This window comes from Cyclopterus lumpus, chromosome 9, assembly GCF_009769545.1.
Source record: "Cyclopterus lumpus isolate fCycLum1 chromosome 9, fCycLum1.pri, whole genome shotgun sequence".
Lineage (NCBI taxonomy): Eukaryota > Metazoa > Chordata > Actinopteri > Perciformes > Cyclopteridae > Cyclopterus > Cyclopterus lumpus.
This window is the reverse complement of record NC_046974.1, coordinates 1215769-1235000: the sequence shown is the minus strand read 5'-3', so window position 1 is coordinate 1235000 and position 19232 is coordinate 1215769. Positions and strand designations below refer to the sequence as shown.

Here is a 19232-nt window from a genome sequence, read left to right as displayed (position 1 = left end):
CTTAGGGGCAGTGGTTACCAGGCCTTATGGGCTGTGGTTACCAGGAATTATGGGCTGTGGTTACCAGGCCTTAGGGGCAGTGGTTACCAGGCCTTATGGGCTGTGGTTACCAGGAATTATGGGCTGTGGTTACCAGGCCTTAGGGGCTGTGGTTACCAGGCCTTAGGGCTGTGGTTACCAGGCCTTATGGGCTGTGGTTACCAGGAATTATGGGCTGTGGTTACCAGGCCTTAGGGGCAGTGGTTACCAGGCCTTAGGGGCTGTGGTTACCAGGCCTTACGGGCTGTGGTTACCAGGCCTTAGGGGCTGTGGTTACCAGGCCTTAGGGCTGTGGTTACCAGGCCTTATGGGCTGTGGTTACCAGGAATTATGGGCTGTGGTTACCAGGCCTTAGGGGCAGTGGTTACCAGGCCTTATGGGCTGTGGTTACCAGGAATTATGGGCTGTGGTTACCAGGCCTTAGGGGCTGTGGTTACCAGGCCTTAGGGGCTGTGGTTACCAGGCCTTAGGGGCTGTGGTTACCAGGCCTTAGGGGCTGTGGTTACCAGGCCTTACGGGCTGTGGTTACCAGGCCTTAGGGGCTGTGGTTACCAGGCCTTACGGGCTGTGGTTACCAGGCCTTAGGGGCTGTGGTTACCAGGCCTTACGGGCTGTGGTTACCAGGCCTTAGGGGCTGTGGTTACCAGGCCTTATGGGCTGTGGTTACCAGGCCTTACGGGCTGTGGTTACCAGGCCTTAGGGGCTGTGGTTACCAGGCCTTACGGGCTGTGGTTACCAGGCCTTAGTGGCTGTGGTTACCAGGCCTTACGGGCTGTGGTTACCAGGCCTTAGGGGCAGTGGTTACCAGGCCTTAGGGGCTGTGGTTACCAGGCCTTACGGGCTGTGGTTACCAGGCCTTAGGGGCAGTGGTTACCAGGCCTTAGGGGCAGTGGTTACCAGTCCGTAGGCGGTGCTCCTCTCGTGCTCCTCCGTGATGTCGGCAACGTAGGCGAAGATCACCGAGAAGGTCACGGCGAAGATCCCCGAGACGGAGATCAGAGCGAAGTACCACCTGAGACAGGAAGTAGAGAAAGAGACAATATTACCTCACTAATTATAAAAATATGCACTTTACCGGAACTTATTTAAGAGGTCTTTCTCTCTCTGGTGCAGGTCATGTGACCAATAGAGGAGACCTGGTGCAGGTCATGTGACCAATAGAGGAGAGACCTGGTGCAGGTCATGTGACCAATAGAGGAGAGACCTGGTGCAGGTCATGTGACCAATAGAGGAGAGACCTGGTGCAGGTCATGTGACCAATAGGAGAGACCTAGTGCAGGTCATGTGACCAATAGAGGAGAGACCTGATGCAGGTCATGTGACCAATAGAGGAGAGACCTGGTGCAGGTCATGTGACCAATAGAGGAGAGACCTGATGCAGGTCATGTGACCAATAGAGGAGAGACCTGATGCAGGTCATGTGACCAATAGAGGAGAGACCTGGTGCAGGTCATGTGACCAATAGAGGAGAGACCTGATGCAGGTCATGTGACCAATGGACATCTCACCGTGTCTGGAAATATTCTCTGATAAAAACACTCGATGAAACAAAGAAGAACCATCGGCCTGTTTTAGAAACAGGAAGCGGTACAACTCTGCATGAGTAAATGTTAGCCGGATATTAAACCTTTGTGTCTTCAGAACACATTTAATTCTCCACAGGGTTCGTTTAAAGGTCATAACGAAGTTAACGAACACAAGTTTCCTTTTAGGGTTCTGAAACGCTGCGGCGGTTATGTGCGTACAAGTGTGGGCGGAGCCACAGACGCGCGTCTCACCAGGGGCTGATCCTCATGAAGGGGATGGGGGCGCAGGTGAAGAACACCGTCATGAGGAGGAAGGACTTCCTGCCCCAGATGTCCGACAGAGCACCAATCAGAGGAGCCGACAGAAACGACAGGAAGCCCTGAACAGGAAGACAAAGAAAGAATTATGTAAACATGCAAGAGTCAAAAGAGCTGCAACAATGTATCGATCGGTCTCATCGTCATGTGTCATGTCTCATCGTCTCGTCGTCATGTTTCTTGTCTCATCGTCTTGTTTCATGTCTCATCGTCTTGTTTCTTGTCTCATCGTCTCGTTTCATGTCTCATCGTCTTGTTTCATCGTCATGTTTCATGTCTCATCGTCTTGTTTCATGTCTCATCGTCTTGTTTCATGTCTCATCGTCTTGTTTCATGTCTCATCGTCTCGTTTCATGTCTCATCGTCTTGTTTCTTGTCTCATCGTCTCGTTTCATGTCTCATCGTCTTGTTTCATCGTCATGTTTCATGTCTCATCGTCTTGTTTCATGTCTCATCGTCTTGTTTCATGTCTCATCGTCTCGTTTCATGTCTCATCGTCTTGTTTCATCGTCATGTTTCATGTCTCATCGTCTTGTGTCATGTGTCATCGTCATGTTTCATCGTCTTGTTTCATGTCTCATCGTCTTGTCTCATCGTCATGTGTCATGTCTCATCGTCATGTTTCATGTGTCATCGTCATGTGTCATCGTCATGTGTCATCGTCGTGTTTCATGTCTCATCGTCATGTGTCATGTCTCATCGTCTCATCGTCATGTCTCATCGTCATGTCTCATCGTCATGTGTCATCGTCGTGTTTCATGTCTCATCGTCATGTGTCATGTCTCATCGTCTCATCGTCATGTCTCATCGTCATGTCTCATCGTCATGTCTCATCGTCATGTCTCATCGTCATGTGTCATGTCTCATCGTCATGTGTCATCGTCGTGTTTCATGTCTCATCGTCATGTGTCATGTCTCATCGTCATGTCTCATCGTCTCAACGTCATGTCTCATCGTCTCGTGTCATCGTCGTGTTTCATGTCTCATCGTCATGTGTCATCGTCATGTTTCATGTCTCATCGTCATGTCTCATCGTCATGTCTCATCGTCTCATCGTCATGTGTCATCGTCGTGTTTCATGTCTCATCGTCATGTGTCATCGTCGTGTTTCATGTCTCATCGTCATGTCTCATCGTCATGTCTCATCGTCTCATCGTCATGTGTCATCGTCGTGTTTCATGTCTCATCGTCATGTGTCATCGTCGTGTTTCATGTCTCATCGTCATGTCTCATCGTCATGTCTCATCGTCATGTCATGTCTCATCGTCATGTTTCATGTCTCATCGTCTTGTGTCATGTGTCATCGTCATGTTTCATGTCTCATCGTCTTGTGTCATCGTCATGTTTCATCGTCTTGTTTCATGTCTCATCGTCTTGTCTCATCGTCATGTGTCATGTCTCATCGTCATGTTTCATGTGTCATCGTCATGTTTCATGTGTCATCGTCATGTGTCATCGTCGTGTTTCATGTCTCATCGTCATGTGTCATGTCTCATCGTCATGTCTCATCGTCATGTCTCATCGTCATGTGTCATCGTCGTGTTTCATGTCTCATCGTCATGTGTCATGTCTCATCGTCATGTGTCATCGTCTCATCGTCATGTCTCATCGTCATGTGTCATCGTCGTGTTTCATGTCTCATCGTCATGTGTCATCGTCATGTTTCATGTCTCATCGTCATGTCTCATCGTCATGTCTCATCGTCTCATCGTCATGTGTCATCGTCGTGTTTCATGTCTCATCGTCATGTGTCATCGTCATGTCTCATCGTCATGTGTCATCGTCATGTCTCATCGTCATGTGTCATCGTCATGTCTCATCGTCATGTCTCATCGTCATGTCTCATCGTCATGTTTCATGTCTCCTCGTCTTGTGTCATGTGTCATCGTCTTGTTTCATGTCTCATCGTCTTGTCTCATCGTCATGTGTCATGTCTCATCGTCATGTTTCATGTGTCATCGTCATGTCTCATCGTCATGTTTCATGTCTCATCGTCATGTTTCATGTCTCATCGTCTCGTTTCATCGTCATGTTTCATGTCTCATCGTCATGTTTCATGTCTTATCGTCATGTTTCATGTCTCATCGTCTCGTTTCATCGTCATGTTTCATGTCTCATCGTCATGTTTCATGTCTCATCGTCTCGTTTCATCGTCATGTTTCATGTCTCATCGTCATGTTTCATGTCTCATCGTCTCGTTTCATCGTCATGTTTCATGTCTCATCGTCATGTTTCATGTCTCATCGTCTCGTTTCATGTCTCATCGTCATGTTTCATGTCTTATCGTCATGTTTCATGTCTCATCGTCTCGTTTCATCGTCATGTTTCATGTCTTATCGTCATGTTTCATGTCTCATCGTCTCGTTTCATCGTCATGTTTCATCGTCATGTTTCATGTCTTATCGTCATGTTTCATGTCTCATCGTCTCGTTTCATCGTCATGTTTCATGTCTCATCGTCATGTCTCATCGTCATGTTTCATGTCTCATCGTCATGTTTCATGTCTCATCGTCTCGTTTCATCGTCATGTTTCATGTCTCATCGTCATGTTTCATGTCTTATCGTCATGTTTCATGTTTCACTACTAGTTGTTCTGCTGACACTCACCTTGACTCCGTGAACCAGGCCGTTCATCAGGAAGGTGTGCTGAGGAAACGTCTCATGGAGGACCTGAAACACACACAGACACAAAAGTAAATGTATCGTCAATAACAACACAACTCCCTCATTAGTGACGCACACTGAGACTTTGATGAAACTCGTGACAAACTTCATGAATACTGAGAGACGGTTCATAAACACGCTTATTAGCATGAACTAATACATCTCTGTACTACTATTAGTATACTTCTACACTACTACAAGTACTACTATTAGTATACTTCTACAAGTACTACTATTAGTATACTTATACACTACTACAAGTACACTACTACTATAAGTATACTTCTACAAGTACACTTCTGCTATACTACTACTATATTTCTACACTACTATACTACTAAAAGTACACGACTACTACAAGTACACTACTATTATACTTCTACACTACTGTACTTCTATACTACAAGTATAGTACTACTATACTACTACAAGTATACTACTACTATGCTTCTACACTAATATACTACTACTACTACTATTAATATACTACTACTACTAGTATACTACTACACTCAGATCGATTTGGTCCTTTTGAAGCTGTTTTCACGCTGAATGTTGTTATTATTATTTCAGAAGTACTCAGTAAACATCAGAAGTAAAGAGATGCGTTTAAAGATCTGTCCGTTTAATTAACTCATCCAATGTCTTCAGTCGTTGTTCCTCTCCTGTGAGTTTCATCACGTAAAGCAATAGTCAACAAACACAACGTTCGTGTTTTGCTGTGGTTGCATTATTATTATTATTATTATTAGTTTGAGGGGAATTCCATAAAGAGGATGAAACCAACTAAACCTATAATTGCACTTTTAGACATCTGAAAGAGTTATTTTCCTTTCATGGAAGAAAAGGAGACGAGAGGCGTGTGACCAGCTGACTGGAGCTTTTACTTCACGTGTTGTTGTTGTTGTTTACTCACCGTCAGCATGGGCGTGGTCAGGAGCCCCCAGGCGAAGAACTCCAAGAAGATCACCACCACCGCGTGAGTCACTGTGGCTCGGCCTCGGCCGCTCTGTGGTGGGAAAAGAGGCCCAACATTAACTATTCATCCACAGGGATTAGCCCACTTCCTGTTCAACCGGAGCCTAATCCCTCCAACCAGAGCCTAATCCCTCCAACCAGATCCCAATCCCTCCAACCAGATCCCAATCCCTCCAACCAGATCCCAATCCCCCCAAACCAGAGCCCAATCCCTCCAACCAGAGCCCAATCCCCCCAACCAGAGCCCAATCCCTCCAACCAGAGCCCAATACCTCCAACCAGAGCCCAATACCTCCAACCAGATCCCAATCCCTCCAACCAGAGCCCAATACCTCCAACCAATCCCTCCAACCAGAGCCCAATCCCCCCAACCAGAGCCCAATCCCTCCAACCAGAGCCCAATCCCTCCAACCAGAGCCCAATCCCTCCAACCAATCCCTCCAACCAGAGCCCAATCCCCCCCAACCAGAGCCCAATCCCTCCAACCAGAGCCCAATCCCTCCAACCAGAGCCCAATCCCTCCAACCAGTGCCCAATCCCTCCAACCAGTGCCCAATACCTCCAACCAGAGCCCAATCCCTCCAACCAGTGCCCAATACCTCCAACCAGATCCCAATACCTCCAACCAGTGCCCAATACCTCCAACCAGAGCCCAATCCCTCCAACCAGTGCCCAATACCTCCAACCAGATCCCAATACCTCCAACCAGAGCCCAATCCCTCCAACCAGAGCCCAATACCTCCAACCAATCCCTCCAACCAGAGCCCAATCCCCCCAACCAGAGCCCAATCCCTCCAACCAGAGCCCAATCCCTCCAACCAGAGCCCAATACCTCCAACCAGAGCCCAATCCCTCCAACCAGAGCCTAATCCCTCCAACCAGTGCCCAATCCCTCCAACCAGAGCCCAATCCCTCCAACCAGTACCCAATACCTCCAACCAGAGCCCAATCCCTCCAACCAGTACCAATACCTCCAACCAGAGCCCAATCCCTCCAACCAGAGCCCAATACCTCCAACCAGAGCCCAATCCCTCCAACCAGTACCCAATACCTCCAACCAGAGCCCAATACCTCCAACCAGAGCCCAATACCTCCAACCAGTACCCAATACCTCCAACCAGAGCCCAATACCTCCAACCAGTACCCAATACCTCCAACCAGAGCCCAATACCTCCAACCAGTACCCAATCCCTCCAATTGGACCCCAATACATCCACCCAATCTAATCTGAATGTCTAAATATGCAAAGATTATGTTTCTTTGCTAAAATGCACTTTTAAATCTGGCATTAAACAGGTCAATTGAGACGTTTCGGTTTATCGGCAAGGACATTCTGTGTGGGAAAAAAAATCCATAAAAAGGACAGGAAGTTACAAAGAGTGCGTCTGGGTTCAGAGGAAGAGCTCAGTGTCTCTTGTGAAGGTAAAACTAACGAAGTGCATCTGAAACTAGTTTCTACGGCATGAACGCACAGGTCATCTTACATTCTATACGATAAAGTTAATACTTTCTCGGTTGCCGTTTAGTTTCTTTCAGACATAACCGGCTCTTCATGTTAGTTCAGTTTGGTTACTGTTGGCCTTTAATTTATTACTTTTACACTCAGGTTTTAACACACTGTGCATCACAATAACGAATAATGAAATAAATCAATGCAGCACAAACCTTTTTTAGGCTGTTGATGGGACAAATGACATTTAAAGAGTGTATTCATCAATTAAATGACATTATGAACTATAAAGGAATGAGTAGACTAATAATAAAACGATATATGTGAAGATGCAGGAGTTTTGCATCTTCACAACAACAACAACAAATAGTCCAGAGGAAAAGTTGCACATCTCGTTTTTCCTCTAATTCGCAATGATGCGTTCACTGACCCGGCCAGCAACCCCGTAAATCTCACACACTCCCACGAGCTCGCGCTCCTCTACTAGCCTAAAGTTAGACCACTAGTTAGCCGTCCGAACGAGCCGCGTGACGTCACGGACGTTCTTCTTCGCGTCCCCGGGTTAGTTAGCTTCCCGTTTAGCTCGCGCGCCGACGCTCACCGAGCTGCGGAGCGACATGACGTCGTCTTTGGCCTCGCAGCTCATCGGTTGACATGTCCGTCGCTCGACATCCTCCCGGGGTGTCTCCGTCCCTTCCAGGGTGTCCCGCTGCTAGAGCGTCTCCGCTTTCATGGACGTTTAAACGGCGGTTACAACAAAATACCCCCGTGACGCTTCGGCGGCTTTCTCCCCTCTAAATGTAACGTAACAGTTGGTCGCTGTGTTTTAACTACCGGAACTCCCCGGTGTCGCGCTGTCGTCTCGCGTTGGTCTGATATAAACGCCGCCCCTACGGGGCCGGCGCCGGTGAGAAAACACGAACGCCTTTTTTTTTTTCTCGACCAGAACGCTAGCTGTTCCCAGATCGGCTCCTATTCAGAATCGGTTGTCCTTTACAGAGTTGGTAAATTGTACATCTGATTCTGGGTCAGTTTACACGTTTTCGCCTCTTTATATAAATACGCATCGAGCAGAGCGCGCCCCCTGCTGTGCCGCCGGCCACACTACAATGCAGTTGGTGTTTTATTTTTTTTTATGTCGTTAAATGTTTTTTTTTTACAAAATCCCAAATGCTGTCAAGGAATTCCACTGTAAGCAAAGATATAAGAACATAATGATAAAATAATGATGTGTGTTTTTATATGCGGACAACAGATATTCTCAGTATTTGGCAGGAAGACGCGGCAGCAAACCAAGCGGCCAACATGCTCCTGGATCATTATTTGGCAAGATGGAGAAAGGCGGGACTCGGCTGTGGAAGAATGTTTGGCTTCAACGTAAAGAATCACCAGCGTCAAGGCAACCGGAGATTATAGATCACACTTCCGGTTCTAATCAAAATAAAAGCGCGGAACAGTTGAGTGTTTTTAGTGGATAAAACAAACACAGTGAGAGAAAATAAAATACAAGCAGACGAACGTCAAAAAACAGAAACATTAGAATATTAAAAAAATGCACAGTAAAAAATGTGACATTTTAAAATAAAATCAGAATTTGATATAAATATAAGAATATTTTAAACAATCTTTTATTTTATTTGTCATTTCAATCATGCTTTTCTCAAATATATTTTGTGATATTGTAAATAATAAATAAATGTATTTATATATATATATACATATATATATATATATATATATATATATATATATATATATATATACATGTATATATATATATATATATGTTTACATATACATATTTATTTTGAGTATAAATGTGATTCCGGACTAACGTAAACCGGGTCCTGGTCTACATCCTCCGGTACTCTAGGTGGCGCTATTCACCTAAAACTAGTGCTGTAACCGGCCACCAAAAAAAGAAGAAGAAGAAGGAAGAAAACAAGAAAACTCCCCAATTGCAGCAAAATCCTCGCTTTTATTTTGCAGGGCTCTCCCCCCTCACTTCCGGCGTGCCCCCCCTCACTTCCGGCGTGCCTCCCCCTCCAGCGCGGCCCGCTTGACGCAGCGGCGGAGCAGCGACCAGACGGAGCCACTCGGCGGCGGATCGGGATTATGCGGCGACGCGGACCTGCTGTCTCGGTAAGAACCCGAACCCGAACCGGAACCCGGACCGGTTAACGGGCCACGCGCCCGGTGTTCACGTTTTACCGCAGAGCAGCTAGCTTAGCCCCCCCTCCCCTTACCCCCCCCCTCCCTTTGTTCGCTTGCGCCTTTTTTATTTTTTTTTCACCGATGCGGGTTTTTTTTGTAAATACTGGCGCAACATGGCCGCCGTGTGCAGCCGAGCTGTGTGCACATGTTAGAGATGAAGGAGCCCCATGTAGGGGGGTGGAGGAGGAGGAGGAGGAGGAGGAGGAGGAGGAGGAAGAGGAAGAGGAAGGTTGAAGGTAACGTTAGGTAAACTGTGACCTCTGGGATGGTCATATCTTCATCCTCATCCTCGGCAGCCAAAACAATCTCTCTCACACACACACATACACATACACACACACACACACACACACACACACACACACACACACACACACACACACATATACACACACACACACACACACAGGGTGCAGAGGAGGATGTGTTCACTGTATCTTTGTTCTTCATCATTATCATCTTCACAAGAAAGAAAGTCCTCTGCTCTCAGTGATTGTTTATGTCAACACCACTGCGGAAGAGAGATTTAAAGAAATATAATGTGAAGAAGAGCAACATTAAGCATGTAAACTACCGTTAAAACATGAAGAAGAAGAGCAACATTAAGCATCTAAACTACCGTTAAAACATGAAGAAGAAGAGCAACATTATGCATGTAAACTACTGTTAAAACATGAAGAAGAAGAGCAACATTATGCATGTAAACTACCGTTAAAACATGAAGAAGAAGAAGAGCAACATTAAGCATCTAAACTACCGTTAAAACATGAAGAAGAAGAGCAACATTATGCATGTAAACTACCGTTAAAACATGAAGAAGAAGAAGAGCAACATTAAGCATCTAAACTACCGTTAAAACATGAAGAAGAAGAAGAGCAACATTAAGCATCTAAACTACTGTTAAAACATGAAGAAGAAGAAGAGCAACATTAAGCATCTAAACTACCGTTAAAACATGAAGAAGAAGAAGAGCAACATTAAGCATCTAAACTACCGTTAAAACATGAAGAAGAAGAGCAACATTATGCATGTAAACTACCGTTAAAACATGAAGAAGAAGAAGAGCAACATTATGCATCTAAACTACCGTTAAAACATGAAGAAGAAGAAGAGCAACATTAAGCATCTAAACTACCGTTAAAACATGAAGAAGAAGAGCAACATTAAGCATCTAAACTACCGTTAAAACATGAAGAAGAAGAGCAACATTATGCATGTAAACTACTGTTAAAACATGAAGAAGAAGAGCAACATTAAGCATCTAAACTACTGTTAAAACATGAAGAAGAGCAGCAACATTAAGCATGTAAACTACTGTTAAAACATGAAGAAGAAGAGCAACATTATGCATGTAAACTACTGTTAAAACATGAAGAAGAAGAGCAACATTAAGCATCTAAACTACCGTTAAAACATGAAGAAGAAGAGCAACATTATGCATGTAAACTACTGTTAAAACATGAAGAAGAAGAAGAGCAACATTAAGCATCTAAACTACTGTTAAAACATGAAGAAGAGCAGCAACATTAAGCATGTAAACTACTGTTAAAACATGAAGAAGAAGAGCAACATTATGCATGTAAACTACTGTTAAAACATGAAGAAGAAGAGCAACATTAAGCATCTAAACTACCGTTAAAACATGAAGAAGAGCAACATTAAGCATCTAAACTACCGTTAAAACATGAAGAAGAAGAGCAACATTAAGCATCTAAACTACCGTTAAAACATGAAGAAGAAGAGCAACATTAAGCATTTAAACTACCGTTAAAACATGAAGAAGAAGAAGAGCAACATTATGCATGTAAACTACCGTTAAAACATGAAGAAGAAGAGCAACATTATGCATGTAAACTACCGTTAAAACATGAAGAAGAAGAAGAGCAACATTATGCATGTAAACTACCGTTAAAACATGAAGAAGAAGAGCAACATTAAGCAGGCTGATCAGTTTTATAGTCGATCAATACTATTGTGATAATCCGTTAGTCTGACGTCTATCATGTTAAACTTTCCTCCTCAGGCTGAACACTCGTCCTCCTCATCACGTCCCTCGGCTGTGACGTCGCCTCGGTCTCCAGGTGTTAGCCTGCACCCGGACTGCATGCAGCCCGTCCAGGGCCCGGCCTAGTTCCTGGTGCTCCTTCTCTCCCACCACCTCCTCCCTCCTTTCCCACCTCCTCCCCCCCTCCCCTCCCCCTCCTTCCCTTTCCCTCCACCCCCCCACCCTCCCCGCCTTCCCTTTCCCTCCCCCCTCGGCCTGTTGTCACGCACACCGACTGCACCGCGTTTAGTCTGGACCGGCGGCCTGGCTGGCTGCCCCCCTTACAGGTGGATGAATGAAGACCCCATTCAAGAGCCCAGCGGCCCCGCGGCCCCCCCGAGCAGACGGGGGTGAGTCCCTGAGATCATAGGGTCTTTTCCCCACATTAAAACGTTTGGCGCTTTGCGTCCTTGAACGCACCACCCCGTCAGTGACGGATGCGTTTGTGTTTCAGGACATTCCGGCGTTTCTGCAAACATGATGAAGAAGAAGAAGTGAGTGTGACGGATGTTTGGAGGAGCTTTCGTTTGTGCGTTCTTTATTTTAAAAAAGCCAGATGTTAAATGAAAGGCCATCTTCATCTCCTGGCTTTCTTCTGCTCTTCTTCATCAGTTTCTCATATTTCTTTCTCTCCCTGCAGGAAGCAGAGGACCAGTGTTGGTCCCAGTAAGACTCTGGCTCAGCCCAGAAGGAACATAGTGGGCTGCAGGATCCAGCACATCTGGAAGGAGGGCAGTAAGTGTGATTCAAGAAAGAAAGAGGGGGGGGGTTGATGTGAAAAGAGACAATACAAGACTTCGAAGAGTCCAAAACAACCACAACAATGCAGAAAATGATCACAAATTAACTACAAAGAGACACGCGTTAACTACAAAGAGACACATGTTAACTACAAAGAGACAAACGTTAACTACAAAGAGACACGCGTTAACTACAAAGAGACACGCGTTAACTACAAAGAGACACATGTTAACTACAGAGACAAACGTTAACTACAAAGAGACACACGTCAACTACAAAGAGACACATGTTAACTACAGAGACAATCGTTAACTACAAAGAGACAAGTGTTAAATACAAAAAGACACGCGTTAACTACAAAGAGACACGCGTTAACTACAAAGAGACACGCGTTAACTACAGAGACACGCGTTAACTACAAAGAGACACGCGTTAACTACAAAGAGACACGTGTTAACTACAGAGACAAACGTTAACTACAAAGAGACGCGTTAACTACAAAGAGACACGCGTTAACTACAGAGACAAACGTTAACTACAAAGAGACACGCGTTAACTACAGAGACAAACGTTAACTACAGAGACACGCGTTAACTACAAAGAGACACGCGTTAACTACAAAGAGACACGTGTTAACTACAAAGAGACACGCGTTAACTACAAAGAGACACGTGTTAACTACAGAGACACGTGTTAACTACAGAGACAAACGTTAACTACAAAGAGACACGCGTTAACTACAGAGACACGCGTTAACTACAAAGAGACACACGTCAACTACAAAGAGACACATGTTAACTACAGAGACAATCGTTAACTACAAAGAGACACGCGTTAACTACAAAGAGACACGCGTTAACTACAGAGACAAACGTTAACTACAAAGAGACACGCGTTAACTACAAAGAGACACGCGTTAACTACAAAGAGACACGCGTTAACTACAGAGACAAACGTTAACTACAAAGAGACACGCGTTAACTACAAAGAGACACGCGTTAACTACAAAGAGACACACGTTAACTACAAAGAGACACATGTTAACTACAGAGAGAGGCGTTAACTACAGAGACACGCGTTAACTACAGAGAGAGGCGTTAACTACAGAGACACGCGTTAACTACAGAGAGAGGCGTTAACTACAGAGACACGCGTTAACTACAGAGAGAGGCGTTAACTACAGAGACACGCGTTAACTACAAAGAGACACGCGTTAACTACAACGAGACACGCGTTAACTACAAAGAGACACGTGTTAACTACAGAGACAAACGTTAACTACAGAGACAAACGTTAACTACAGAGACAAACGTTAACTACAAAGAGACATGCGTTAACTACAAAGAGACACGCGTTAACTACAGAGACAAACGTTAACTACAAAGAGACACATTTGTTACTTCAGATCAAGAATACATTCTGTCTTTTAAATTGGGGAGTTGTTATGAAGTCGTCGCTCTGAATGAACCCCTACTCGTCCTCTCAGGCAAGTCGTCCCAGTGGAAGGGGACCGTGCTGGACCAGGTCCCCGTCAATCCGTCCCTCTACCTGATCAAGTACGACGGCTTCGACTGCATCTACGGCCTGGAGCTGTACAGCGACGAGCGGGTGGTGGGCCTGGAGGTGCTGCCCGACCGAGTGGGTGAGCTCCTTTCCTTGTTGGGCCCAGGTAGATCACAGCAGCACCTGGAGGACACCGGAGGAACTGCAGCGCACCTCAGCTCGGACTGAAGGGGCGGTGGGCCAGGGTTCAATTTAACGACGAGGAAGCCGACGATTTGGACTGAATGTATTCAGTCCACCAAGCTGAAGGATTTAAATTACTTTTTTATTGTAATATACAAGTTTATAGTTTGTTCGTTTCAGAGTAATTAATTTAAAGAAAGGTGGGAACAAAATGTCCATCACAGCTTTTTTTAATATCATCAGATATCATTTTTTGTTAACGTGAGAGAAACCAAAACCACTATCGGAGAAATCGAGACTTTAAACCATTATCGATTATAGTCTTAAGAACAGAGTATTAACCTTTAACTATATATATTTATTTATTTTATTTTATTGCTATTTCCTTTCTTTTCTTAGTTTATAATTTTTTTGGTATCTTTTAGTTATCATTTTGTATTCTTGGTCTTTTTTCTCTTTAAATAAATACCAGAATCATTACTTTTTGGTTACTTATTTTCTTTTTTACTCTGTAATTATTGTTGCTATTTTGATTATTGTTATTTTCAACCGTATTTTTTCTTCTATCTCTCTCCCTCTATATATATATATATATATATATATATATATATATATATTTATTTATTTTTAATAATTATTTTCACTATAACCTTGTTTTTATTAATTTATCTTCTAAATCTAAATTCACTGATGGTCTGAAGGTGGGAGGGAACAAGTGAAGGAGGAGTGACTTCTGCGGTGTCTGTAAAATGTGCAGTTTTAATAAGCCCCTCCCACTCTGTGATTGGTCCAGCTCCGGCCCGCGTGAGCGACTCCATGCTGGCGGAGACGATGATCGGCAAAGCGGTGGAGCACATGTTCGAGACGGAGGACGGGCCGAAGGAGGAGTGGAGGGGGATGGTGCTGGCCCGAGCCCCCATCATGACGGCCTGGTTCTACATCACCTACGAGAAAGACCCGGTCCTCTACATGTACCAGCTGCTGGACGACTACAAGGAGGGAGACCTGCGCATCATGCCCGACTCCAGTGAGTTCTGCTGGGTTCACTTCAGAAAGCTGCATTCTCTCTCCTGACCACCAGGGGGCGACTCCTCTGGTTGTATAGAAGTCTATGCTTCATGTGTTAAAGCTGTATTCTCTCTCCTGACCACCAGTGGGGCGACTCCTCTGGTTGTATAGAAGTCTATGCTTCATGTGTTAAAGCTGTATTCTCTCTCCTGACCACCAGTGGGGCGACTCCTCTGGTTGTATAGAAGTCTATGCTTCATGTGTTATAGCTGCATTCTCTCTCCTGACCACCAGTGGGGCGACTCCTCTGGTTGTATAGAAGTCTATGCTTCATGTGTTAAAGCTGCATTCTCTCTCCTGGCCACCAGGGGGCGACTCCTCTGGTTGTATAGAAGTCTCTGCTCCATGTGTTAACGCTCATGTTCTCACTATGTTACTATCTGCCAGCCGCTGACCTGGTGACCAACCAGACTGACCCTGTCTCCCCCTCTGTAGACGACAGTGTGGCGGCGGAGCGGGAGCCCGGCGAGGTGGTGGACTCCCTGGTGGGCAAACAGGTGGAGTACGCCAAGGAGGACGGAGGAAAGCGGTCGGGGATGGTGATCCACCAGGTGGAGGCCAAGCCCTCCGTCTACTTCATCAAGTTCGACGACGACTTCCACATCTACGTCTACGACCTGGTCAAGACCTCCTAAGACCAGAATGCCCGGTCCAGGACCCTACCCCCATGCCCCCTCCCCAAAAAGACTTACTGAGACCTGCGTAGACCCCATTGAAGGAAAAACTGCAGCTCCACAAACTCTAGAGACGCTCGAGACGGATGATATCATTCTTTACTCTTTCCTTTATGAAAACGCCTTTAACACGAAAAGTATCCGTGGTTACGGAAGCCCCGCCCCCTCACCCAGACGGAGAGACTGCAACCAAGACTACAAGCAAGACGGGGAGACTACAACCAACCACGACTGGAAGACGTCTTCAAGTGTCTCCAGTCTTCTGTCAGCCATCATCAGGGTCCAGACTTCCTTAGACCCGTTGGGAAAGCTTCCTGGTTTGAGCGCCCCAAAGAAGACCAGCGACCCCCGTCTTATTTGGAATAACTGAAACCCGTTAGTTCAATTGGACCCGATCCCGAGGGGACCACCTGCCCCCCTTCTTTCCTGAAACCCTGTCCGTCTGCCGGGTTGATGAAGGGGGCGGGTCTTCAGAGAGCTGAACCGTCTGTAGAGGTCACACGGGAGGGGACTGTCCAATCACAGAGCATTTCACTGGCCCCGCCTCCTCCCTGCAGGTCACCTGTAGACGAACAAAGATGCTGAAAGTCTGAAAGACGCCGTGAAGGAAAACCCAGAGGACACGAGACTGTTTCTGTTTCTCTCGATTCTTTGCGGTCTTCTTCCCCCCCCCGCTGCTGCTGGCTCCTACATTACCCAGAAGGCCTTGCGGCAGCAGACGAGATCGATGTCGTTATTGATCGTTTGTTTGGGATATTCGTGACGTTCATAACGGTCCGTAACCTTTACTGTTTATAACTCACGACGATGTTCAGTGCATCCGAGTGTTTATTCATGTTCAGTATTCGTCACTTCCTCCTTTGTGTCGGCTCACGACGACATTTCAGTGTGTTATGAACCCTTTATTACACGTTTATAAATGTTTATAAACTATTAATTAAGGTTTTATCTCAAATGTTGTCCTTTCGCGTCCTGATGCAGTATTGATCCGTTCTAATTGGTCCTGAGTTTCAATAAAAAGCCCCGAAATCAGCGTGACGGTGAACCTGTAGCAGTCGTCACGCCCCCCCCCCCCCTCCGTGTTTTTATAAAAAGATGTTTCCCTTCTTATCTCCTGCTTTCATATCTGTACAGTTTGTTTTTGTTGATATGTTTATACACATGACTCTTTGTACATTGTTCTTCTGCGTTTGGTTCATGACCCGGTGAGAAGGAGAAGCCCGTCGGTTCGATCCCTTTCTTTTAATCGAGTCGGTTGTCTTCAATCGACTCGCAGCAGCTCGGTGTGTGGAAGAAAAACTCCATCTCCCACAATCCTTTGCTCTTAGCTCCGCCCACAACAGTCGACGTTAGCAGCCGTGTTGCCTGATCCGCGTCTCCTGTGCCCGAACCCCCGAAACCCAGCGGTTCCTTCTGGATCTGAAGCGTCGCGGGTTCCGTAACATTTGGTTCTGGAGTCGTTTGTTTAGAACCCTCCGGCTCTAGAACGTAGAACCCAACGCGCATTCTACGAGGCTCGTCCATCCGCCTCTCTGGAACCCGTTTTCTGGAACGCGTCTCGTCACTTTTTTATTTTTTTAATTTTAATACAAAAACATTTGAGGTTCTGCTTCAGGTTCTAGATTCATTTCACGTTCCTCACATTCTAGAATCCTCGTGTTCCCCGTGTTTTTAAAGAACAAAAGGAACATGGAACCACACACGGGGCCGCTTGTTGTGGAACCACACACGTTCTTCTGGTTCTCCTTGGAACAACTCATCCAAAAAACACGTTGTGTTCCGCGTCAGGTTCTAGAGAGACGGGACTTCAGTGTTCTAGAATGCGTGTTTTTCCATAAGAACCCGGCTTCTGGTTCTAGAACTCTTGTGAAAACCGATGAGGGCCAGAAGAGATTTATTAACGTTTAAAAAAACATAAATGTTCTCTGACGAGAAGAAAACCGTGAGAATATATTTACGGATCGAACGGTCAGCGAGCCGCCGCTCGATCCGCTGAATACCCACAATGCACCTCGGGGGTAGACGGACCAGTCTGGGTGGATCTTCAGCCTGTGTGTGTGTGTGTTGTTTTTGCATGCCTATAGCTCGGTGTAACTCGGTGTGCGTTGCATGTTGTCGTTCTTCGGTTGTTCGGCTGACTTCTGTCTGTTGTGGCTTTGAGCGCCTCTCGTTTGTTTGTTTGTTTGTTTGTTTGTTTGTTTTCCCTGGCCCATGTTTCTTTTGGAGGCTGCTGCTGTTCGTGGGTGTTTGAGCAGAACGAGTGGAAACAGAACATCTGCCAGCCGTTGCTGGCGGCGTGTCCCTTTAAGACGCCATGTTGTTCAGCCGGCTCAATATTTACTGAATAAACACGTTTCTGTCTTTTTCACTCACGAGTCGCTTCTTCCTGTTTCAGAGGATCTTTTATTTAACTCATTTAATTATTAATTCATTTAATGTTAAATATCAGCCTGATGACACTTCAGAAAGTTTAGTTTAATGGTCACAAATTCACATAAATATAGAAATTACTTACATTTTTTCATGTATTTTTTATTTTTAATTGCAGATTTTAGTCAAATATCCGTAAGAGAAGAAGCCGGAACACAAATATATTATTAATAATAATAATAATTGATCCTCTATCTCTGCATTAACCCAGTCGTGGTTATTAAGGAGCAACTGGGGGTTCAGTGCATTGCTCAAGGGCACTTCAACATGAACTCGGGATCGAACCGGCAGCCTTGTGGTTACCATGACGATCACCGTGAGATACAGCAGACCCAAATAATTACATCATGTCGAAACAATCTAACAACAATAAATATATCAATAAATGTACATGTGTGTGGAGAGTATGTTGTTATTATTATTGACAGCTCCAAAACCATCTCAGGGTCCAACATGAGAATACTCGCTCTTTAATTCTGAATAAGAGAAGAAGAATATTATATTATAATATATATATAATGTCTTTTTGACTTCACGCCTGAAGGAACTGAATTTAAAGATTTACGCTAATTCTGTGGAATTTCTTTTTCGAAAAATTAAGTTTCGACATTTTACATTTTACGAAAGCTTTCTGTATTTTATTATTTTAATGCAGCCCTTATTTTACTTGAGATAAAGGAACATGTATTTATTATTAGATCAAATAAATATTTTTTATTTATTCAGTGTAATTTAATAATTTGACAATAAATATTGAATGTTGAAATTAGTCCGTTGTTGACTAAAAACTAATAATAATACAACTGTTAGGATATAACAGCTGTATTCTATATATAAATAGTAAATATACAAAACTATATATATATGTATATATACGTATATGTATATATACGTTATTGAATATATACATATTTGTGTATATATATACATATACTGTATGTGTATACATATATATATGTATATATACATGTATGTGTATACATATATATATATATATATATATATATATACATGGAACTAAATCATAGAGTTAAACATTATTGAGACTTTCTGCACCTTTAATGAGGAAATGATCTCAAACTGGATCTCGATTAATTTTAATTGAATATCTCTAGTATTGTATTTGTACCTTTACTCCAAGATATCTAAATATTTCCTGTATATATATATATATATATATATATATATATATATATATATATACAATTAATAATGTATGTAAAGATACATATATGTATATATGTATGTAAAGATATATATATATATATATATATATATATATATATATATATATATATATATATCTTTACACGTAAATCCATATTACTGTGACAGTGTAATTGTACAGTGAAGTATTTGTACTTTTACTGCAGTATAGGATCTAAATACTTCCTCCACTG

At 44.2% G+C, this 19232-nt stretch overlaps 2 protein-coding genes across 2 annotated transcripts in view; one reads left to right on the top strand and one right to left on the bottom strand.

The window, feature by feature from the left end:
- mfsd14bb (major facilitator superfamily domain containing 14Bb) overlaps positions 1-7983 on the bottom strand; it is a 12992-nt gene extending 5009 nt beyond the window's left edge. The window contains exons 1-5 of the mRNA XM_034541037.1: positions 7577-7983; positions 5464-5556; positions 4491-4553; positions 1818-1945; positions 937-1051 (exon numbers count right to left, since the gene is read on the bottom strand). Coding sequence (XP_034396928.1) covers positions 937-1051; positions 1818-1945; positions 4491-4553; positions 5464-5556; positions 7577-7621 — 444 coding nt within the window. The 5' untranslated portion in view covers positions 7622-7983. The remainder of the gene's footprint in view (positions 1-936; positions 1052-1817; positions 1946-4490; positions 4554-5463; positions 5557-7576) is intronic.
- A 3435-nt stretch (positions 7984-11418) lies between these two features.
- On the top strand, positions 11419-17770 carry spinb (spindlin b). Its single transcript, XM_034541049.1, is given in 7 exon segments — positions 11419-11554; positions 11556-11583; positions 11688-11727; positions 11874-11968; positions 13461-13616; positions 14454-14687; positions 15164-17770. Coding segments are annotated over 7 exon segments (783 nt in total). The 5' UTR covers positions 11419-11524; the 3' UTR covers positions 15364-17770.
- The last annotated feature ends 1462 nt before the right edge of the window (positions 17771-19232 follow it).